The sequence below is a fragment of the Ammodytes marinus genome (assembly GCF_949987685.1).
Source record: "Ammodytes marinus genome assembly, chromosome: 6".
NCBI lineage: Eukaryota > Metazoa > Chordata > Actinopteri > Uranoscopiformes > Ammodytidae > Ammodytes > Ammodytes marinus.
The window spans coordinates 24,233,506-24,249,402 of NC_137235.1; the positions used below are offsets into that span (position 1 = coordinate 24,233,506).

The 15,897-nt window shown below is 42.1% G+C and overlaps 1 protein-coding gene and 1 long non-coding RNA gene across 5 annotated transcripts in view; one reads left to right on the forward strand and one right to left on the reverse strand.

The window, feature by feature from the left end:
• htt (huntingtin) overlaps positions 1-13,040 on the forward strand; it is a 34,231-nt gene extending 21,191 nt beyond the window's left edge. For all 4 annotated transcript variants that reach the window (XM_080029719.1, XM_080029720.1, XM_080029721.1 and 1 more), the window contains 19 exons: positions 68-213; positions 452-629; positions 1,481-1,582; positions 1,742-1,926; positions 2,009-2,135; positions 2,305-2,408; positions 2,587-2,741; positions 2,831-2,970; positions 3,051-3,136; positions 3,266-3,396; positions 3,515-3,647; positions 3,805-3,960; positions 4,105-4,295; positions 5,560-5,674; positions 5,993-6,206; positions 7,203-7,416; positions 8,642-8,804; positions 9,642-9,802; positions 10,317-13,040. In XM_080029719.1, coding sequence (XP_079885845.1) covers positions 68-213; positions 452-629; positions 1,481-1,582; positions 1,742-1,926; positions 2,009-2,135; positions 2,305-2,408; positions 2,587-2,741; positions 2,831-2,970; positions 3,051-3,136; positions 3,266-3,396; positions 3,515-3,647; positions 3,805-3,960; positions 4,105-4,295; positions 5,560-5,674; positions 5,993-6,206; positions 7,203-7,416; positions 8,642-8,804; positions 9,642-9,802; positions 10,317-10,530 — 2,915 coding nt within the window. In that variant the 3' untranslated portion in view covers positions 10,531-13,040. The remainder of the gene's footprint in view (positions 1-67; positions 214-451; positions 630-1,480; positions 1,583-1,741; positions 1,927-2,008; positions 2,136-2,304; positions 2,409-2,586; positions 2,742-2,830; positions 2,971-3,050; positions 3,137-3,265; positions 3,397-3,514; positions 3,648-3,804; positions 3,961-4,104; positions 4,296-5,559; positions 5,675-5,992; positions 6,207-7,202; positions 7,417-8,641; positions 8,805-9,641; positions 9,803-10,316) is intronic.
• LOC307252140 lies at positions 9,668-15,406 on the reverse strand. The gene is made up of 4 exons (XR_013844922.1): positions 15,361-15,406; positions 13,119-13,198; positions 9,999-10,536; positions 9,668-9,807 (listed from the first exon to the last, which is right to left on the reverse strand). It is a non-coding gene; the product is annotated as an uncharacterized lncRNA (long non-coding RNA).
• Positions 15,407-15,897: the final 491 nt, after the last annotated feature.

Below are 15,897 nucleotides of genomic sequence, written 5' to 3' on the forward strand. Positions count from 1 at the left end.
AACCTAAATCTGTGGGGAGAAATGATTTCAATGTATTTTTTTTATGTGTTTACCGCCATTTTCTCAGGTGAGCCAAGTTTCTACCCCGCCGTTTTGTCGCTGTGCAGAGCTCTGTCCCAGTACCTGCTGAGTGTGAGCCAGCTGCCTTCCTCACTACATATCCCCTCTGACAAGGAACACCTCATCACCACATTCACCTGCACTGCTGCTGAGGTAAAGACCACATATTAAAGGTCACCTATTATGCAAAGGGCTCTTGTTCATGGTTTTTTGACACTAATATGGGTACCCAGTGTGACTAGACTCACAAAGTAAGAGAAATATTTCCAGACTTCAGTCTTCATCAAATCTACTTTTCAAAATAGATGACTATTTTGTTTCTCTTAAATGTTTGTGTGCTTCCTATTTTATATTCACTCCAACCATATTCATCTGTTTCTCTTTGCACCAGGTTGTAGTGTGGCGTCTCCTCCAGGACCAGTTGCCCCTGAGTGTGGACCTGCAGTGGGCTCTGTCCTGCCTGTGTCTGTCCCTGCAGCAGTCATGTGTCTGGAACAAGCTCTCCACCCCAGAGTACACCACACACACCTGCTCCCTCATCTACTGCCTACGCCAAATCATTACTGCAGGTGAAGGAGGACATGTTTGTTTCTGCATTCCCTGTGATTTAACCATACTATGGTCACATGACATGACTGCGTTAAGTACGTTTGGTGTTATTTCAACTAGGGCCCGACCGATATGGAGTTTTGAGTGCCGATGCAGATTATTTTCAGAGAAAAATTACGATAACGATTAAATTGTTCGATTATTTATTTTTTTAAATCCCCAAAATATATATTAAAAAAATTTACTTTTTTGAACCCTTAAAATATATAAATACTTGTTACTGTCAATAGGTGTACCTTTTTATTAATTGAAATATGCATTATCTAAAAAATAAAGTGTTACAAATATGTCTAAAGTGACATGACGCATTTTTAAACTCAGACATTAAGCATTTTATGTAACTGCACCCAACCCTCTGGAACTCCCTCCCTCCAAACATTAGCATCTCAGACTAGATAAACTCATTCAAAATTCAACTCAAAACTCACCTCTTTAAGAAATCATAATTACACCTGACTCCACTCCAAACCTTATCTTTAATGTGTCTGTATTTTGTTTTCTTTTTCTATAGGTATGATTTTCTATATGTATGATGTAAAGTGTCTTTGAATGACCTCCAATAAAGCACTATATACATTCTATCAATTACCATTGTCAGGGGACACTGTCAAGTGTGAATTAATCCAATGTATTACAACACACCTGCTGCTGCTGTTAATAGGCTATAATGTAATGCATTCATTTAGGCTACCTCTGGGGCAGCAATGCATCTCACTCAACATGAGTGCTTGAAGAGATGTGCTATAATCGGCCGATATATCGGTCGGGCCCTAATTTCAACGCTGCTCTAACTATATCTTTTTCTTCCCAGTGGCTGTGAGTCCTGGAGACCAGCTTCTGCATCCAGAGAAGAAAAAGACGAGAGCAGAGAGAGAGGCTGAAGAAGACCAGGTGGACTCGCAACATGCTGACCGTGAGCACTCACTTTGGACAGTCAATAAAAACTGCTGGCTTGTTTTATTCAATATATTAAACCAGCTTTGCTTAGCAGCCAAGTTTGACTTCTTATATTCTGACCCGGGTGTAAACGTTTAGGGGATATATGATTGCAAATTCCCCCTGTGTGTTGCAGACAAGTTCCAGTGGCAAGCGTGTGAGATCATGGCAGAGCTGGTGGAAGGCCTTCAGAGCGTCCTCGCCCTGGGTCACCATAGAAACAGTGCTTTCCCCGCTTTCCTCACGCCGACCTTACGTAACATCGTCATCAGTCTGTCCCGACTGCCTCTGGTCAACAGCTTCACCCGAGTGCCTCCACTGGTCAGTGTGTGAAAGATGATATATCTTAGGTTTGTATGCATGAATGTATTGGTCTAAAAAGAATGTGTGTGTGTGTGTGTAGGTTTGGAAACTGGGCTGGTCCCCTCAGCCAGGAGGAGAGTTTGGCACAACGCTGCCTGAGATCCCCGTGGACTTCCTGCAGGAGAAGGATGTCTTCAGAGAGTTCCTCTACCGCATCAACACACTGGGTACACAAACACATGCACACATACAGTCATGAAATGGGCTTTGTCTTTTTCAGGTTTATCTCATCAAAGACATGAGACCCCAAACTTGACTTCTGGAATGATTGATGCTGCATTACTGACATATGCTGTATTTTGGATCATCTTAATGGTTTTGTTTCTATATTTTTAGGCTGGAGCAGCAGGACTCAGTTTGAGGAGACGTGGGCCACTCTGCTGGGGGTGCTGGTCACCCAACCCATCACTATGGACCAGGAGGAGGAGACGCAGCAGGAGGTACATGCAAAACACATCAGTCCTACATAGCTGCATAAGCATACTCAGTTTGTCATTATATAAGAAATGTGCAGGTATTTATGTTGAGAGATTTTCTACTGAAGAAATACACTTGCCAAGTGTTTCATTTACTTAAGTTACTTCATTCTAAAGGCTTGGTTAACCCTTTTGTCTTTAGGAGGACCTGGAGCGGACCCAGTTGAATGTGTTAGCAGTGCAGGCCATCACCAGCCTGGTGCTGAGTGCCATGACCTTGCCCACTGCTGGCAACCCTGCAGTCAGCTGTCTGGAACAGCAGCCCCGCAACAAGAGCCTCAAAGCCCTGGAGACACGGTAGACATCTAGCTGTTTTCTGTCCACACTGCGATAGCTTCCAGAATAAGCATGCAACCATATTTACCTGATTGTGTTATTGTGCCCAGGTTTGGAAGGAAACTGGCAGTGATCAGGGGCGAGGTGGAGAGAGAGATTCAGGCTCTTGTGTCGAAGAGAGACAATGTCCATACACACCACCCGTACCACGCCTGGGACCCTGTGCCCTCGCTGTCTGCAGCCTCACCTGGTAAAGCATGATCCACACTCACAAAGTCTCCCTCCCCATAGCTGCTGCACTCACACCTGCCTTATTTCATTGTGTTTCAGCAGGCACGCTGATCAGCCATGAGAAGCTGCTGCTTCAGATCAACACAGAGAGGGAGATGGGCAACATGGACTACAAACTGGGACAGGTAAGACGTGCACGAAAAAAGAGGGAGTGCTGGATAAAATGAAGCTTATGTAACAGTATTTAGGATGTTAATAAATGTTCAGAAGCACAATGTTATTTGACTTTGTCCTTTGTCGCTCTCTCTTTTCAGGTCTCCATCCACTCAGTGTGGTTAGGGAACAACATCACCCCACTGAGAGAGGAGGAATGGGGTGAGGATGAGGAAGATGAAGCAGACACACCTGCCCCCGTGTCCCCACCCGTATCTCCCATCAACTCCAGGTCAGACACATGAATGCACACATCACTTCAGTCTAAAAACATACACGAACATGCACTGAAACAACAAGAACACACAGTCACTTACCACTCACCACTGTTAATCTGTCTGTTCTTTCAGGAAGCATCGTGCAGGTGTGGACATCCATTCGTGTTCCCAGTTCCTCCTGGAGCTCTACAGCCAGTGGTTGATCCCTGGCTCTCCGAGCAACAGGAGGACCCCGACCATACTCATCAGTGAAGTGGTTCGATCGGTGAGATAAATAGCACACACTCAGTTATCTCTATACAATAACATGGAAACATGAAACCAGCCAATATAAATATATATCTGCTTGTCAGAAATCCGCCCCATGACTCAGAAGGTCAGCTGTCCTCTCACTCTCTCTCCCATCATGTCGCCTTCTGTAGCTGCTGGCAGTGTCGGACCTGTTCACAGAGAGGAACCAGTTTGACATGATGTTCTCCACCCTGATGGAACTGCAGAAGCTCCACCCGCCAGAGGACGAGATCCTCAATCAATACCTGGTTCCTGCCATCTGCAAGGCTGCTGCTGTACTGGGCATGGTGAGGAAGGCCTTGTGTGTGTGTGGGTGTGTCTGGGACATTTTGATAGGGCAAGGATGTGTATTTGTGCTTATTATTGTACTACCATTAACGGCTAATCTGATGTTTATACTGTGTATGAGAACCATGAATGTATATTTCTAGGACAAAGTAATAGCAGAGCCTGTGTGTCGCCTGTTGGACACCACCCTGCGCAGCACCCACCTGCCCAGCCGCATGGGGGCTCTGCATGGAGTGCTGTATGTGCTGGAGTGTGACCTGCTGGATGACACAGCCAAACAGCTCATCCCCACCGTCTCCGAGTACCTGCTGTCCAACCTCAGGGCTATCGCTCAGTGAGTTTGCTGTTCAAAACACACACTCACACACAGGCTTACCTTGTTGTTCCAGCATCTCATCATAACCTGAACTGATAATGATGAAACAGCTTCAAGGAGCAAATGTATTTAATGTCAATGTGTAAGTCCCCCATCCCTTTGTGTTCTTAAGTAGATTGTGTAATCACTTAGTTTAATCCAGATTAGGGCTAGTGCAGATTACAAGACTTTTACCAAACATTGCCTGTCTCAGACACATTAAGTGTGATCTGAGAGTAACCCCCTAAAGTGAGCTAAGAATCCGGCCCATGTGCTTCAGGTGGCAAGGAATGGTGTTCACATATCTGATGTCTCAGTATAACACTGAGGTAAATGCACTTAAAGATTTGAGTTAATTTGCAGTAATAGTGATATGATACATTTGAATTTGACTTTCAAATAATTGTAATGACACAAACCAAGACTCTACGCCATCTGCTCTGTTTTTTTAATCAGATATTTCATATCTTTTCTCTTATTCAACATGAGAGTAGTCTGGCATCACAGTAACTCAGAGATTTTCAAAGTATTGTGGCTTTAATTAAGGCAGTGCTTCTCAAATGGTGGGGCGCGCCCATTTGAGAAGCACACATCGCGCTAGCAAGCGCGATGTGTGCTTGTGTATGGTCATAACCGCGCGAAAGGCCGCGATTTGCAGTAAATAAACGTCCGCATGTGTCTCCAAGTGTCTCTGTAGGCTATTTAAAAAGAAATCAAGCAAGTAGACTAATAATAACATTAATTAATTATAGGTTATCGCATCACAGAAGGCATATTGGCCTATAATAATAAAAAAAACACCACCTTAACTATGTTTACAGTTTAAAAATGTTTTGAATTAAATGCAAACCTCAGTTAATCATTTGCTCTTGTTTCTCTGTCCTGAGATTCACACAGACTGAGCAGTCTTTTTTAAATGTTACAAATTGAGCTAATAAACTGAACTTCGAATTTTTTTTAAGTTGCTGCATAAATTATCTAAGCTAATTTTATAATCTAACATCTAATTTGATAATAAGGTGATAGTATGCAGAATGCTCATGCGAAAAAAATTATGTCCCCTAGAATGCATGACAGAAAATAATTGAGAACCACTGAATTAAGGTGATGGGACCAACAGTGCAATGCAACATTTTACCACTAGGGGCTGCCCTTGACATCTTGAAAAAATATCTACTTGCCTTTCTATTTTATTGCATTCTTAATTTCATTACAATTATTCTGTGTCTTTTGTACCCTGCAGCTGTGTGAACCTTCATAACCAGCAGCACGTGTTGGTAATGTGCGCAGTGGCCTTCTACATGATGGAGAACTACCCTTTGGATGTAGGAGCTGACTTCATGGCTGGAGTTATACAGGTATATAATATGTTATATGGTTCCAGTAACGTGAACTTGACTGCAGCATTACATAATGGAACATATTTTAAAAAAGCATCAAAATGAGTATTAAATTATTTAGAGTTTTATTTGTTGGAATCAGTCAATTCCCTCAATCAGGGAAAAATATTTAATTTTTTTACTCACAATGAATTGGCAACAAATACATTGTTGGCTATACATATTCAAATTGAAAATATAGAGTTAATGTGCTAGTGTAACTCATTAGCTAAACAACATGTCCATGCATCTTTTTCTTCTTTTGTAAAAATATCTCTCTCTGTCCCCGTCTGCCAGCTGTGCGGTGTGATGGTGTCTGCCAGTGAGGACTCCACTCCCTCAGTCATCTACCACTGTGTGCTGCGGGGCCTGGAGCGTCTCCTGCTGTCAGAGCAGCTGTCCCGCGTAGACGGAGAGGCGCTGGTCAAACTCAGTGTGGACAGAGTCAACATGCCGTCACCACACAGAGCCATGGCCGCCCTGGGCCTCATGCTCACCTGCATGTACACTGGTAAGAAAGGCCTACTCTTATTGGGACTTGTACTAACACTATTATCAGTTATCCTCATTCACTACTGAGTGTAGTTTTGAGAACTGCAAGTATTACTTTTCCAAAGTAAGGTTTTTTTTTTATTTCTTTCCTGTGCCCTCATCCCATACCCCTTCCTTCCTATTAGTGTCTATAGTAAGCACATGTGTTAAATCCTAAGAATGACATTAGCTAATGTGATACAGTATGGCTTTAATAAGAAGAAATGCAAGGAAAGTGTTTCATAAATATCACATCTGTGCAGTCTCCATCTTGGATTAATGATGTAAGGAAAGAACTTTTCACAATTATTACACTTGTGTATATTTGGACACTCTGCCTGTAACACCTCCATGCTCCTACTGTTAAGCTGATCATGACTAACATTGGTGATTTTACATTTAATAAACTCTTTACAGCATAATGGACCCTTTTTAAGTTCCAACCAACCCTTTAATGATGCCTTTGCTAGCATTATAAAAATAACACCTGCTTTCTTCCTGCATGTGATACATGAATTCTCTACATTCCTCTGATATACCCTACCTCTAACCCCTACGTCAACCCCTTACTAACTCTAGAAACTCTTAACATGTTTCCGTCCATATGTCCACTGACTAAAGACCACTTCTTTGTTGAAGAGCCAGCCAGCAAACTAATTTAATAAACCGTCTCTTTTAAATGCAAACCAATGTAGGTTTCTGCATAGCGTTCTTTATGCGAGCTCAATCATGTTTAGGTCACAAGAGAACCAGGAAACATGGCATTGAAAATGTCTTTGTATTTTCCATCAGCATTTGCTCCCATAAAACCTACTTCTTAAGACTGTGACTGACGGTTCCTCTGAGAATTTTCCCCAATTTTCAGTTTTGAGGCCAAACTAAATTCTGATCTGAATCTTGTGATATGTCCCCTACTACTCCCACTCTAACTTGTCCCCCCACTGGTTGGCCCCCCCCCTCCCTGTCGTCCTCTCAGCGGTGCTTGCGTCGGGTTCAGACGTGACAGGGGTTAGAGGTCAGGTTGACGTAACAGCAGCAGAGGCGCCGGGCATCACGGCCGGTCATGTTGCTTTCTCCTCAGGCAAGGAGAAAGCCAGCCCTGCCAGTCGCCCAGTTCACTCTGACCCGCAGGCCCCAGACAGCGAGTCCATCATTGTTGCCATGGAGAGGGTCTCTGTGCTGTTTGACAGGTACACAACACACACTCTCGCACACACCCTCAATGAGACAAGAACTGTGAACTTTTCATTTAAAAAACAAACAAACCATATAGCCTTAGATCTTAAAGGTCACCTATAATGTTCATTTTCAGGTTATTTGGGTTCTATTAGAAGCTGTTTTCATGGTGAAGTGCCCAAAGAAACCCTTTATATTTCTCTTATAGGCCTTTCACACCAAAATGAACCAAGAGTCAGTTCCAGGCTGGTGTTGGGGTCAGTTCAAAACTGGTTACAGCCTTATCCCAGTTATGAACCGGTTGGTTTCACATCGACCGGAGACAGCCATGGAGCCGGCAAGAGAGCAACGTCATGACGTCACTGTAAACGTGTGTGTACGTCACCCGACGCCGCTGCTCTTGTGGCTAACGCTAAAGCTACCGCTAGCTTTAAGCACAACAACAGCGGCGAATACGTCTTATTTTTACACTTGTTGGCTCTCGCTTTGCTTTCTTAAGCAAACAGGACCCATACAGCGTATTCTCGCCGGTCAATTTGATCGCTACGTTCGGTAATTATGTTATGTTTACGTCTCGTAGTAGCGGTGTTTTTAAATATGGCGGGCATGAGGTTTGAGTTGCTCTGGTTGGTCAGGATAATCCCTCCCCCAACCGTTCGCGCAAGCAGTTCTTATCAAACCCTGCTCAATCCTGGGGTATGAGTTCCCCCGGTTTTTACGGCCCGGAGCAGGCTCTCTGGCGGTGTGAAACCAAAACACTGGCTCTAACTCCGAACAAGCCCAGAACTAGCTCCGATTTTGCGGCGGTGTGAAAGGCCTATGCGTGCCATTGCAAAATGTCCTCTTTTCAGCTTCGGTCTGAAACACTCCGTTTTAGAGCCTGTCTCTTTAAGCCTCGTCCTCCAAAAAGCCAGTCTTAGTTCCCCCGTTATGATGTCGTAAGGGGATAGAAAATCTGAGTCGGGTTTTTGAACAAAGGTTTTCAGAAAGGTGGAGGTGGAGAAAAAAAAGAGAGGGTTTCTTGTCATACTTTGTGAGTCTAGTCACACCAGGGACCAATATAAATGTTGAAAAACCATGAAAGTGCATTTTGTTTTATAGGTGACCTTTTAAATATTCAGCTTTCTTTGACCCAATTCGGTTTGAAGCATCCAAACTACCCCAATAACCGGTGCAGCTGATACACTTTCATAAACCGTAGCCCTTTTTTGTTTCCTCATCATGGTTTCCTGTTTGCAGGATCCGGAAAGGTTTACCCAGCGAGGCTCGGGTGGTGGCCAGGATTCTGCCTCAGTTTCTGGATGACTTCTTCCCGCCACAGGACATCATGAACAAGGTCATCGGAGAGTTCCTGTCCAATCAGCAGCCTTACCCACAATTCATGGCCACCGTCGTCTACAAGGTCAGCAGCAGGATATAAGCAAAAGCAAATGAATTTAAATAAAAGAAGAAGAAATGTAACTATTTTTAATGCATTATATGCCAAACAAAAAGATGAATCACAATAATCTGTACATTAGCCGAGTAAAATTACATCTAAATGATTTAATTCATTTGTATTTTCAAATGATTTGACCACAGAAATGCTATATATGCTTTGTTTGGTTTATTGGCAGTTTGTTTCTTGCAAGGAGCATAACAGAGAATGTCAATGAATTCCAGTCTCTGTGAGGTTGTTACTTGGTACCTTTGTTAGACCCAGCCAGCTTTTTGTTGTCAGTCAGACAAAATGTTGTCAAGGCAACATCAAGCTGGAGCAAAGACATTGGGGTCCCTTTGTTTTCTAGGAATGTAAAACAAATAAATGAGATCGATGCACTCCGCAGAATTTGGAGAAGAACAAAATATGAAGCGGCTCGATTCAGCCATGCTCAAATTTAATTAGAAATTAAACGCATACCAAAACAGCCAACATCTTGCAAGCTCAGTTTTTGTTTTGGAAATCATTTGATTCTGCATACTGCATTTCTCATTCCTCAAACTGATTTAGAAACCACTTTTGCTTGGTAATTTAAAAGAGACGGTCATCTGTTGTACAACGTACCTGAAACGCTGCCTGTTCTTGGAAAATGCACATTTTTTATTGCCAGACTACAAAAACAAACTCATGTATACACTTGTTTTGAAAAATTACAAAATAATCTGATCTGTTAGTTTGTTTTCATGCGTTGTACTAATATAATGCAAATCTTGAAAATAAGTAATACAATTTTGTAAGTGATTCTGTCTTTGTCTGCAGGTTTTCCAGACCCTCCATGCCACAGGCCAGTCTTCTATGGTGAGAGACTGGGTTCTGCTGTCCCTGTCCAACTTCACTCAGAGGACACCGGTCGCCATGGCGATGTGGAGCCTCTCCTGTTTCTTTGTCTCTGCTTCAACGTCCCAGTGGATCTCGGCCCTGTATCCTTAACATGACATCAATCCCATCAGCGTGTGTTATTGTAGCTTCTCAGTGGCTGCGTTCCTAATCACATACTCTTTCTTTTTTCTATTCTACATAACAGCTGATCATAAACATATATTGTTATCATGCAGAAGGCAAACAATTGGGATATACTTTTATTTATTTCATCATAACATCGCGCCTTGAACTTACCTCTTGCTTATTTATCTGTCACATCGCTGGTTGTTTTCACTCGGAAGATCCGTTGATGTGACGTCATTTCCGGTGCGCAGGGGATTGTGGGTCAGAATCGCCCAAATAGCATGCTGATTTCTGACGACAAAATGTCGATCGGATGTAGAAGGCATCCGGGTATTTTTAAGCATACTGCATCCGACCACAATCATTCGGTCATCCTAAAACTCTTTCTACTATACTTAGTATGGGTATCAGAACAAAGATGTAGAGTATGTAGCAGTGACGTGCTAATTCCAACCTCTATTGTCCTTAACTCCTCTGTTCCTCAACCAGACTGCCACACGTCATCAGCAGAATGGGCTCCAGCGAGGTGGTGGACATCAACCTCTTCTGCCTGGTTGCCATGGACTTCTACCGGCACCAGATCGAGGAGGAGCTGGACCGCAGGGCTTTCCAGTCTGTCTTTGAGACCGTGGCCTCGCCGGGCAGCCCCTATCACCAGCTACTGGGCTGTCTGCAGTCAATCCACCAGGACACTACACTCTGAAGGAAGCTGTAACATAGGCATGAAAAGCACTAAGAGGAAGCATGGAGTGAGATATCTTCCCTGGAGTTGTGATGGATGGGGGAGTACAGAATGTTTCATTAGAAAAAAAATCTACTGTAGCCTCATCTTTCCCTCCTTAAAACTGATATGAAAAGAGTAGAAGCGCTCAAGTCACCGTGACGAATTCAGTGGAGTGAGCATGCAGAAAAAAACCAAGGGCTGATCTGAAGTCAGTCTGAAGATGTATTTTAAATAAAAAGGATTGTCTGAAGAGTCCACTTAATATGAAGGACACTGGTTGCAAACCCTTCAAACTGTGGTTCCGCCTACAACCACACAGCACCCCCCTCCCCACTCTCCACACAGACCATTCCTCCAGGCCAACGACAGCACCTTGAACACTTAAACATTACATTTATCAAACACAAAAATTGGATTTGTTTATTTTCCAGTGAAGAGTTGAGTATTGTGATAAGAAAAATAGAGTAAAAGAAAATTAGACAATGCAAAGTATTTACTATATTTAATTAAAGTTTCAATGCATCTATTTTCAGTGAGTTTTGTTAAGAGTGCTTAAGGTCTGGTTAGGACACACAAGGGTCAGAAATGCCTGCTTAATGTTGTCCATAATGAGTGTCACTTAAGACTTCTTTTTATATTTAAGTTGTGGTCATTCTCTTAACACACACGAGTTAAATAGTAAATATTTTATTGTGTAAGAATGATCGCTAATAGCCATAGTATTCTTTTACTTTCAAATGACGATGTGAAACAGGGGCCGGGTGTTGTAACTGTCACTGCAGAAAAGGCACCTGGTTTGCACCCATTTGCTATTGTTTCTTTATCTGTGCAGTGGCCTATTCTGGATGTTGTGTTGAGTTGACAAAGAGCTAGACAGGTATATACTGGAAGTATAGAAAAAATCATCTCATTTTCTTCTACGTTTTGAAAATTATTCATAATCTATTTTGGCCCCATATACCAACACTTACGGCTGTGGAAACTGTCAAATCAGATAAAATACCAAAATAGCAGCAATTTTGTCTTTTCTTTTTTAACCGGTAGCAAGGGGAGAATGCATTTCCTCTCATGATTTTATGATATAGCTAATATTTGTCTAGTCTTTTTATTATATTATTGCGTTCAAATCTTGTGTGCTCCCCACTGCGTCTGAATGATTCCAGCTTTTCCATTTCTTGTACTTTTTAAATTCTCAGGATGTAAGATGTGAGTATCGTTGTTGTAATTAGACAGGAAGTCATTTACAGTCCGCTTTAAATGGAGTTACCTTCTTATCTTGTAAAAAGTAATTGTAAAGTAATATGAAAGCCATGGTGCATGATAAAATGACTGTGTAAAGCTAAGAGATCTTAAAATGGACCGTAAGATAATGTGATGTCATTTTCTTCTGTCCTATTCACACACACAATGAGAAAATGAAAAATCAATAGACCGCATAAATCTCTGAGCTTAAAGTATTTTATTGAAGACTTGACCTTGAGTTGCCTGGGAGTGTGCTGGGCGTTGTAACTCTGTACATACACTTGCCTTAGATAAAGACTGAATATATGTATGTCCTGTACACTGAAAGCTTGAAAGCATGCTTAGCATTACTGCTATTTTCTTGCATAGTCCTTAATACTGTATTTCCGTGGGTACGGTCTCCCACGACTGTTGTGTGGGAGAGATGCAACACAATCCAAAGGGAGCCTTGTAACCTTAGCGACCAACAGCAGCTTTGACAAATCAACAGATAGTGATGCCGTGTTTTTTTTTCTGTGTTTGTTGAGCTTTAAATATTTTGTCTCTGTTCAAAATTGGTAAATAGTTTATCATCCATTGTCTGTGCAGAACATTAAATACACTTAGCACTTAAAACACTTGAAGTTCCTCTCATGTTGATGTTAGGTGCTTTCTTTATGCAAGAGTCCTACAATACATATAAGTAAACATCACAGTGTATGCTAAATATTACCACTTTTCCAACCTTAAAGCAACGCTATTTGCTTACTTTTATTAATGTTAAAATAATGTGATGCCTCCTTGAACTAGATTGAAGTCCTGTTTTTCTCAGACTATCAACAGTCTCTTCAAAGTGGGTGAGAAATTAAATGGAAGATGAAAGAACACCTGTTCTTACTGCACTACTCATGTTAAATGAAATAATTCCGTAACAGGATAGAGAAGATGTTCTTTTCATGGTGTCTTGTTGTATCCTCCCCTGGCATAAGGAGAGCAAAAGACTGACTGGGGCCCCCTGCAGGGGGTAATACGATTACCCAGAAATCTTTTGTGGTTTTGGGAGATGGACGAAGGTCATGGTCAACTGATTTAACATGCTTCCCTTTAAGACTTAATTCTACTTCCAGGAGATGAATCAACTCTGATGGTAATATAGTCATAGTGTGTGGCTGAATATACCAAGTTCTTTATATGCCCAAGAATATCAACTCTGACATCTCATCTGAAATGAGCAAGCTGGTGCTTGGCCTTTCTTGAAAATACAGTTTACTGCCCACAACATTTGATTTATTTTATGATTCTTAAGGTGGTTACAGAAGTACAGATGGCGAATGATGCTATCCCACCTTAAAGTTCCTTCAGTCTGGACCCTTAACAGGTTCCTGGAGCCTCCTTCACATCTTGTTTATGTTCTTAGGACAATTGCCTGTAAAAGACACAAATTAAATTAATATTTCTAAAAGATTAACCACTGCATATGGCCTGTTTTAGAAATGAATAAATTATTTAAAGATGTTTGTGAATTGTATGACTGTCTCCGTTTTGTAAATTCGGCACAAGCCCTGAGGTTGCAAACCAGTCAATTGTGTTTGTATTTTCAGATTGAGATATCGCAACCACTGCTGCTCTACAAACACACAGCAGAGCTACTTTGTGTGTCTAATGCAATCGACCAGTGAGGATATACAACCATTAACATGCTCTGCCTCCTCTTCCCCTCTTGTCAGGGAGAACAAGCTGTTGCCAGCCAACTCAGATTAGCCACACAGTCAACAAATGGTCAAGCTGAGTTGGGCAGGAAACACTGAGATAAAAAGAAAAAAAAAAAGATTGCCAAACTTGTTAATTTAAAGCGATTTAAAAGGTCCATTGTTGCATATAAAACCTGTTATCAGACCATTAACTGTACCTCTAACACCTTTAGTATAATTTCCTTTTTCTCTGCCCGGCTGTAGCCAAATTACCTTACCTTTTATAGACACTGAATGAAAACATGTTGCCCTTGTTTTACAGCACCCACTACGATGGTGATGATTTAAAAGGTATTAACACGATTAGCAGACAGCTGCCATATGGCTTATGAAGCACTGAGCTGAAGTCCTGATGCCACAGGTATTAAGCAACTGTACACTGTAATTATAGCACTTAACATAGCCTACCATTTATAAGCTATTGCAACATATATTCCAAAATTCAAATACACTTTTGAAGCTTAAAAAAATAAATAAACCAACAGTGCAAGTAGCCTATGTACCACGCTGAAGCCACCTTGCTAGTTTTTAACCAGTTTAGTGACACTAAACTTTGAACAAAATAAACTGTCTCCAATGTGTACAGGATGCTACAGTACAGTACAATGTTTGCTGTGGTAAGCACACGACCGCCCCCCCCCCCCCCAAAAAAAGAAGATAATCCCACCACTGTTCAGCAGCACAGATAAACTTCTCTTTTAAAAGATAATGTGGCCATAATAATGTCTGTGTAAACACTTCAAAAGAACTATTTTCATGTAGTGATTTGAGCTGTATGAAGTTTCCCCCCAATGAACGACCCCCTCCTCCGCTGCCCACTCTAAACACACCTCCCTCTCCAGTCCTCCTCCTCTTAAGGCTACTTCGCCAGATGGTGCAGCCTTTTCTTTTGTTTACCCATCGTCCCTGAGTTTACCTTACTAACCTTAGCTACCAAACTATTGACACTGTCCGAGCAGCAGCACCGTCCACCGGCCTTGCACTGACAAGTAAGTCATTTTTTTGTTTAACATATCCCAGTGAGTGAAGCCGCTGGACCAAACATCTTTGACGGGACATACCAAAAAGGACCTGCATCCACCTTTTACTTAGCTATCCCCTACTTTACAACTCATTGTTGTAACCAGTTGTTGTCGTTTGCTTTATCCCTGCGTGATGGTAAAATAAAGATAAATACGGGCTCTTTGCTTCCAATAATGCTCTCATTAATATAACATGTGGGCTTGAAACGACCGCTCGCGTGCTGCAGAGATTTGACACCTGTGGAATATGCTACCGTTGATACTTTTATTTGTGATTTCTCAAACTAACTTTTGCCAATTTGTCCGCATAGCTGTTTCCGCTGACTGACAGCCTGGATAAACCAATGACAGGACATAAAAGTATGTGTACAGCGCCGTTGCCATAGATACAGACCGACATTCCAAAGAATTGGAACTCGGGGGGCGGGACTTTAGTTTAAGCAGGGGTGGATGCACTTTTGAACAGCAAGTAACGGCAAGGAACTTTTAATTGTAACTCTCGTGAATTGACAGAAACCAAAAAGCATGCCCTTCTGAGTGTAAAGTGTCACACACCCACACACTTATTTACTAAATACTTGCAACAGCGACCACTGCAACCAGTACTAACATGTAGCTCTACTAGCAAACCACTACAGCTAACTAAGCTAACGGCAACGCGTCAGCTAACTTCAGCAAACCTTAACATTTTCGCCGCAGCTTCTTAGTGAACGTGGACTATTTACGAGTAAAACTCGTTCAACAATCACATAAGGGTAACATGTTTCTGTTATAATAAGCAACAAGCGAAATAAAAAGTCAAAAGCTGAAGTTACCCTGAAGTGGTTGCGTCCTGCTGGGTGTAGGTGTGTGTAGTTTCACCTGCACGCTGGCTGCCAGGTGTGAAACGCCTCTGGTTTGAAAGCAGGTGTTCCATTGGACAGAGCTGAACTGACTCCACCCTGCACAGGTGTGGCTGCGCGTGCAGAGTCTTCCCCTTAACAAGCCCTAATGACTATAATAATATTGCCATTATTTTATAACACTATAATGACAGCTTTCCTTTGATATTTTGAGTTCTCATGTTATCCTATTGACCACACAAATGCATTTTGGATCTTTGTATGGAATAAAAGTATGGTAGAAGCTCAGGTAGACAGTTAAAGCATGTGATAGAGAAAAATGCTCTCGTCTCTGACTTGGCTGTGTTCTGTTGTGTTGTGCTGCAGGTAACAGACCTTCTGAATTGAGAGAGAGAGAGAGTGAGTGTGACACTACGATGGGAATGATACAGTAGCAAGGCCGTGCCAGAGCTGAGGCCAAGCTTTCACCCCTCTCTGCTGCATTTAGAGCTGCTACTAATTTTTTCGTAG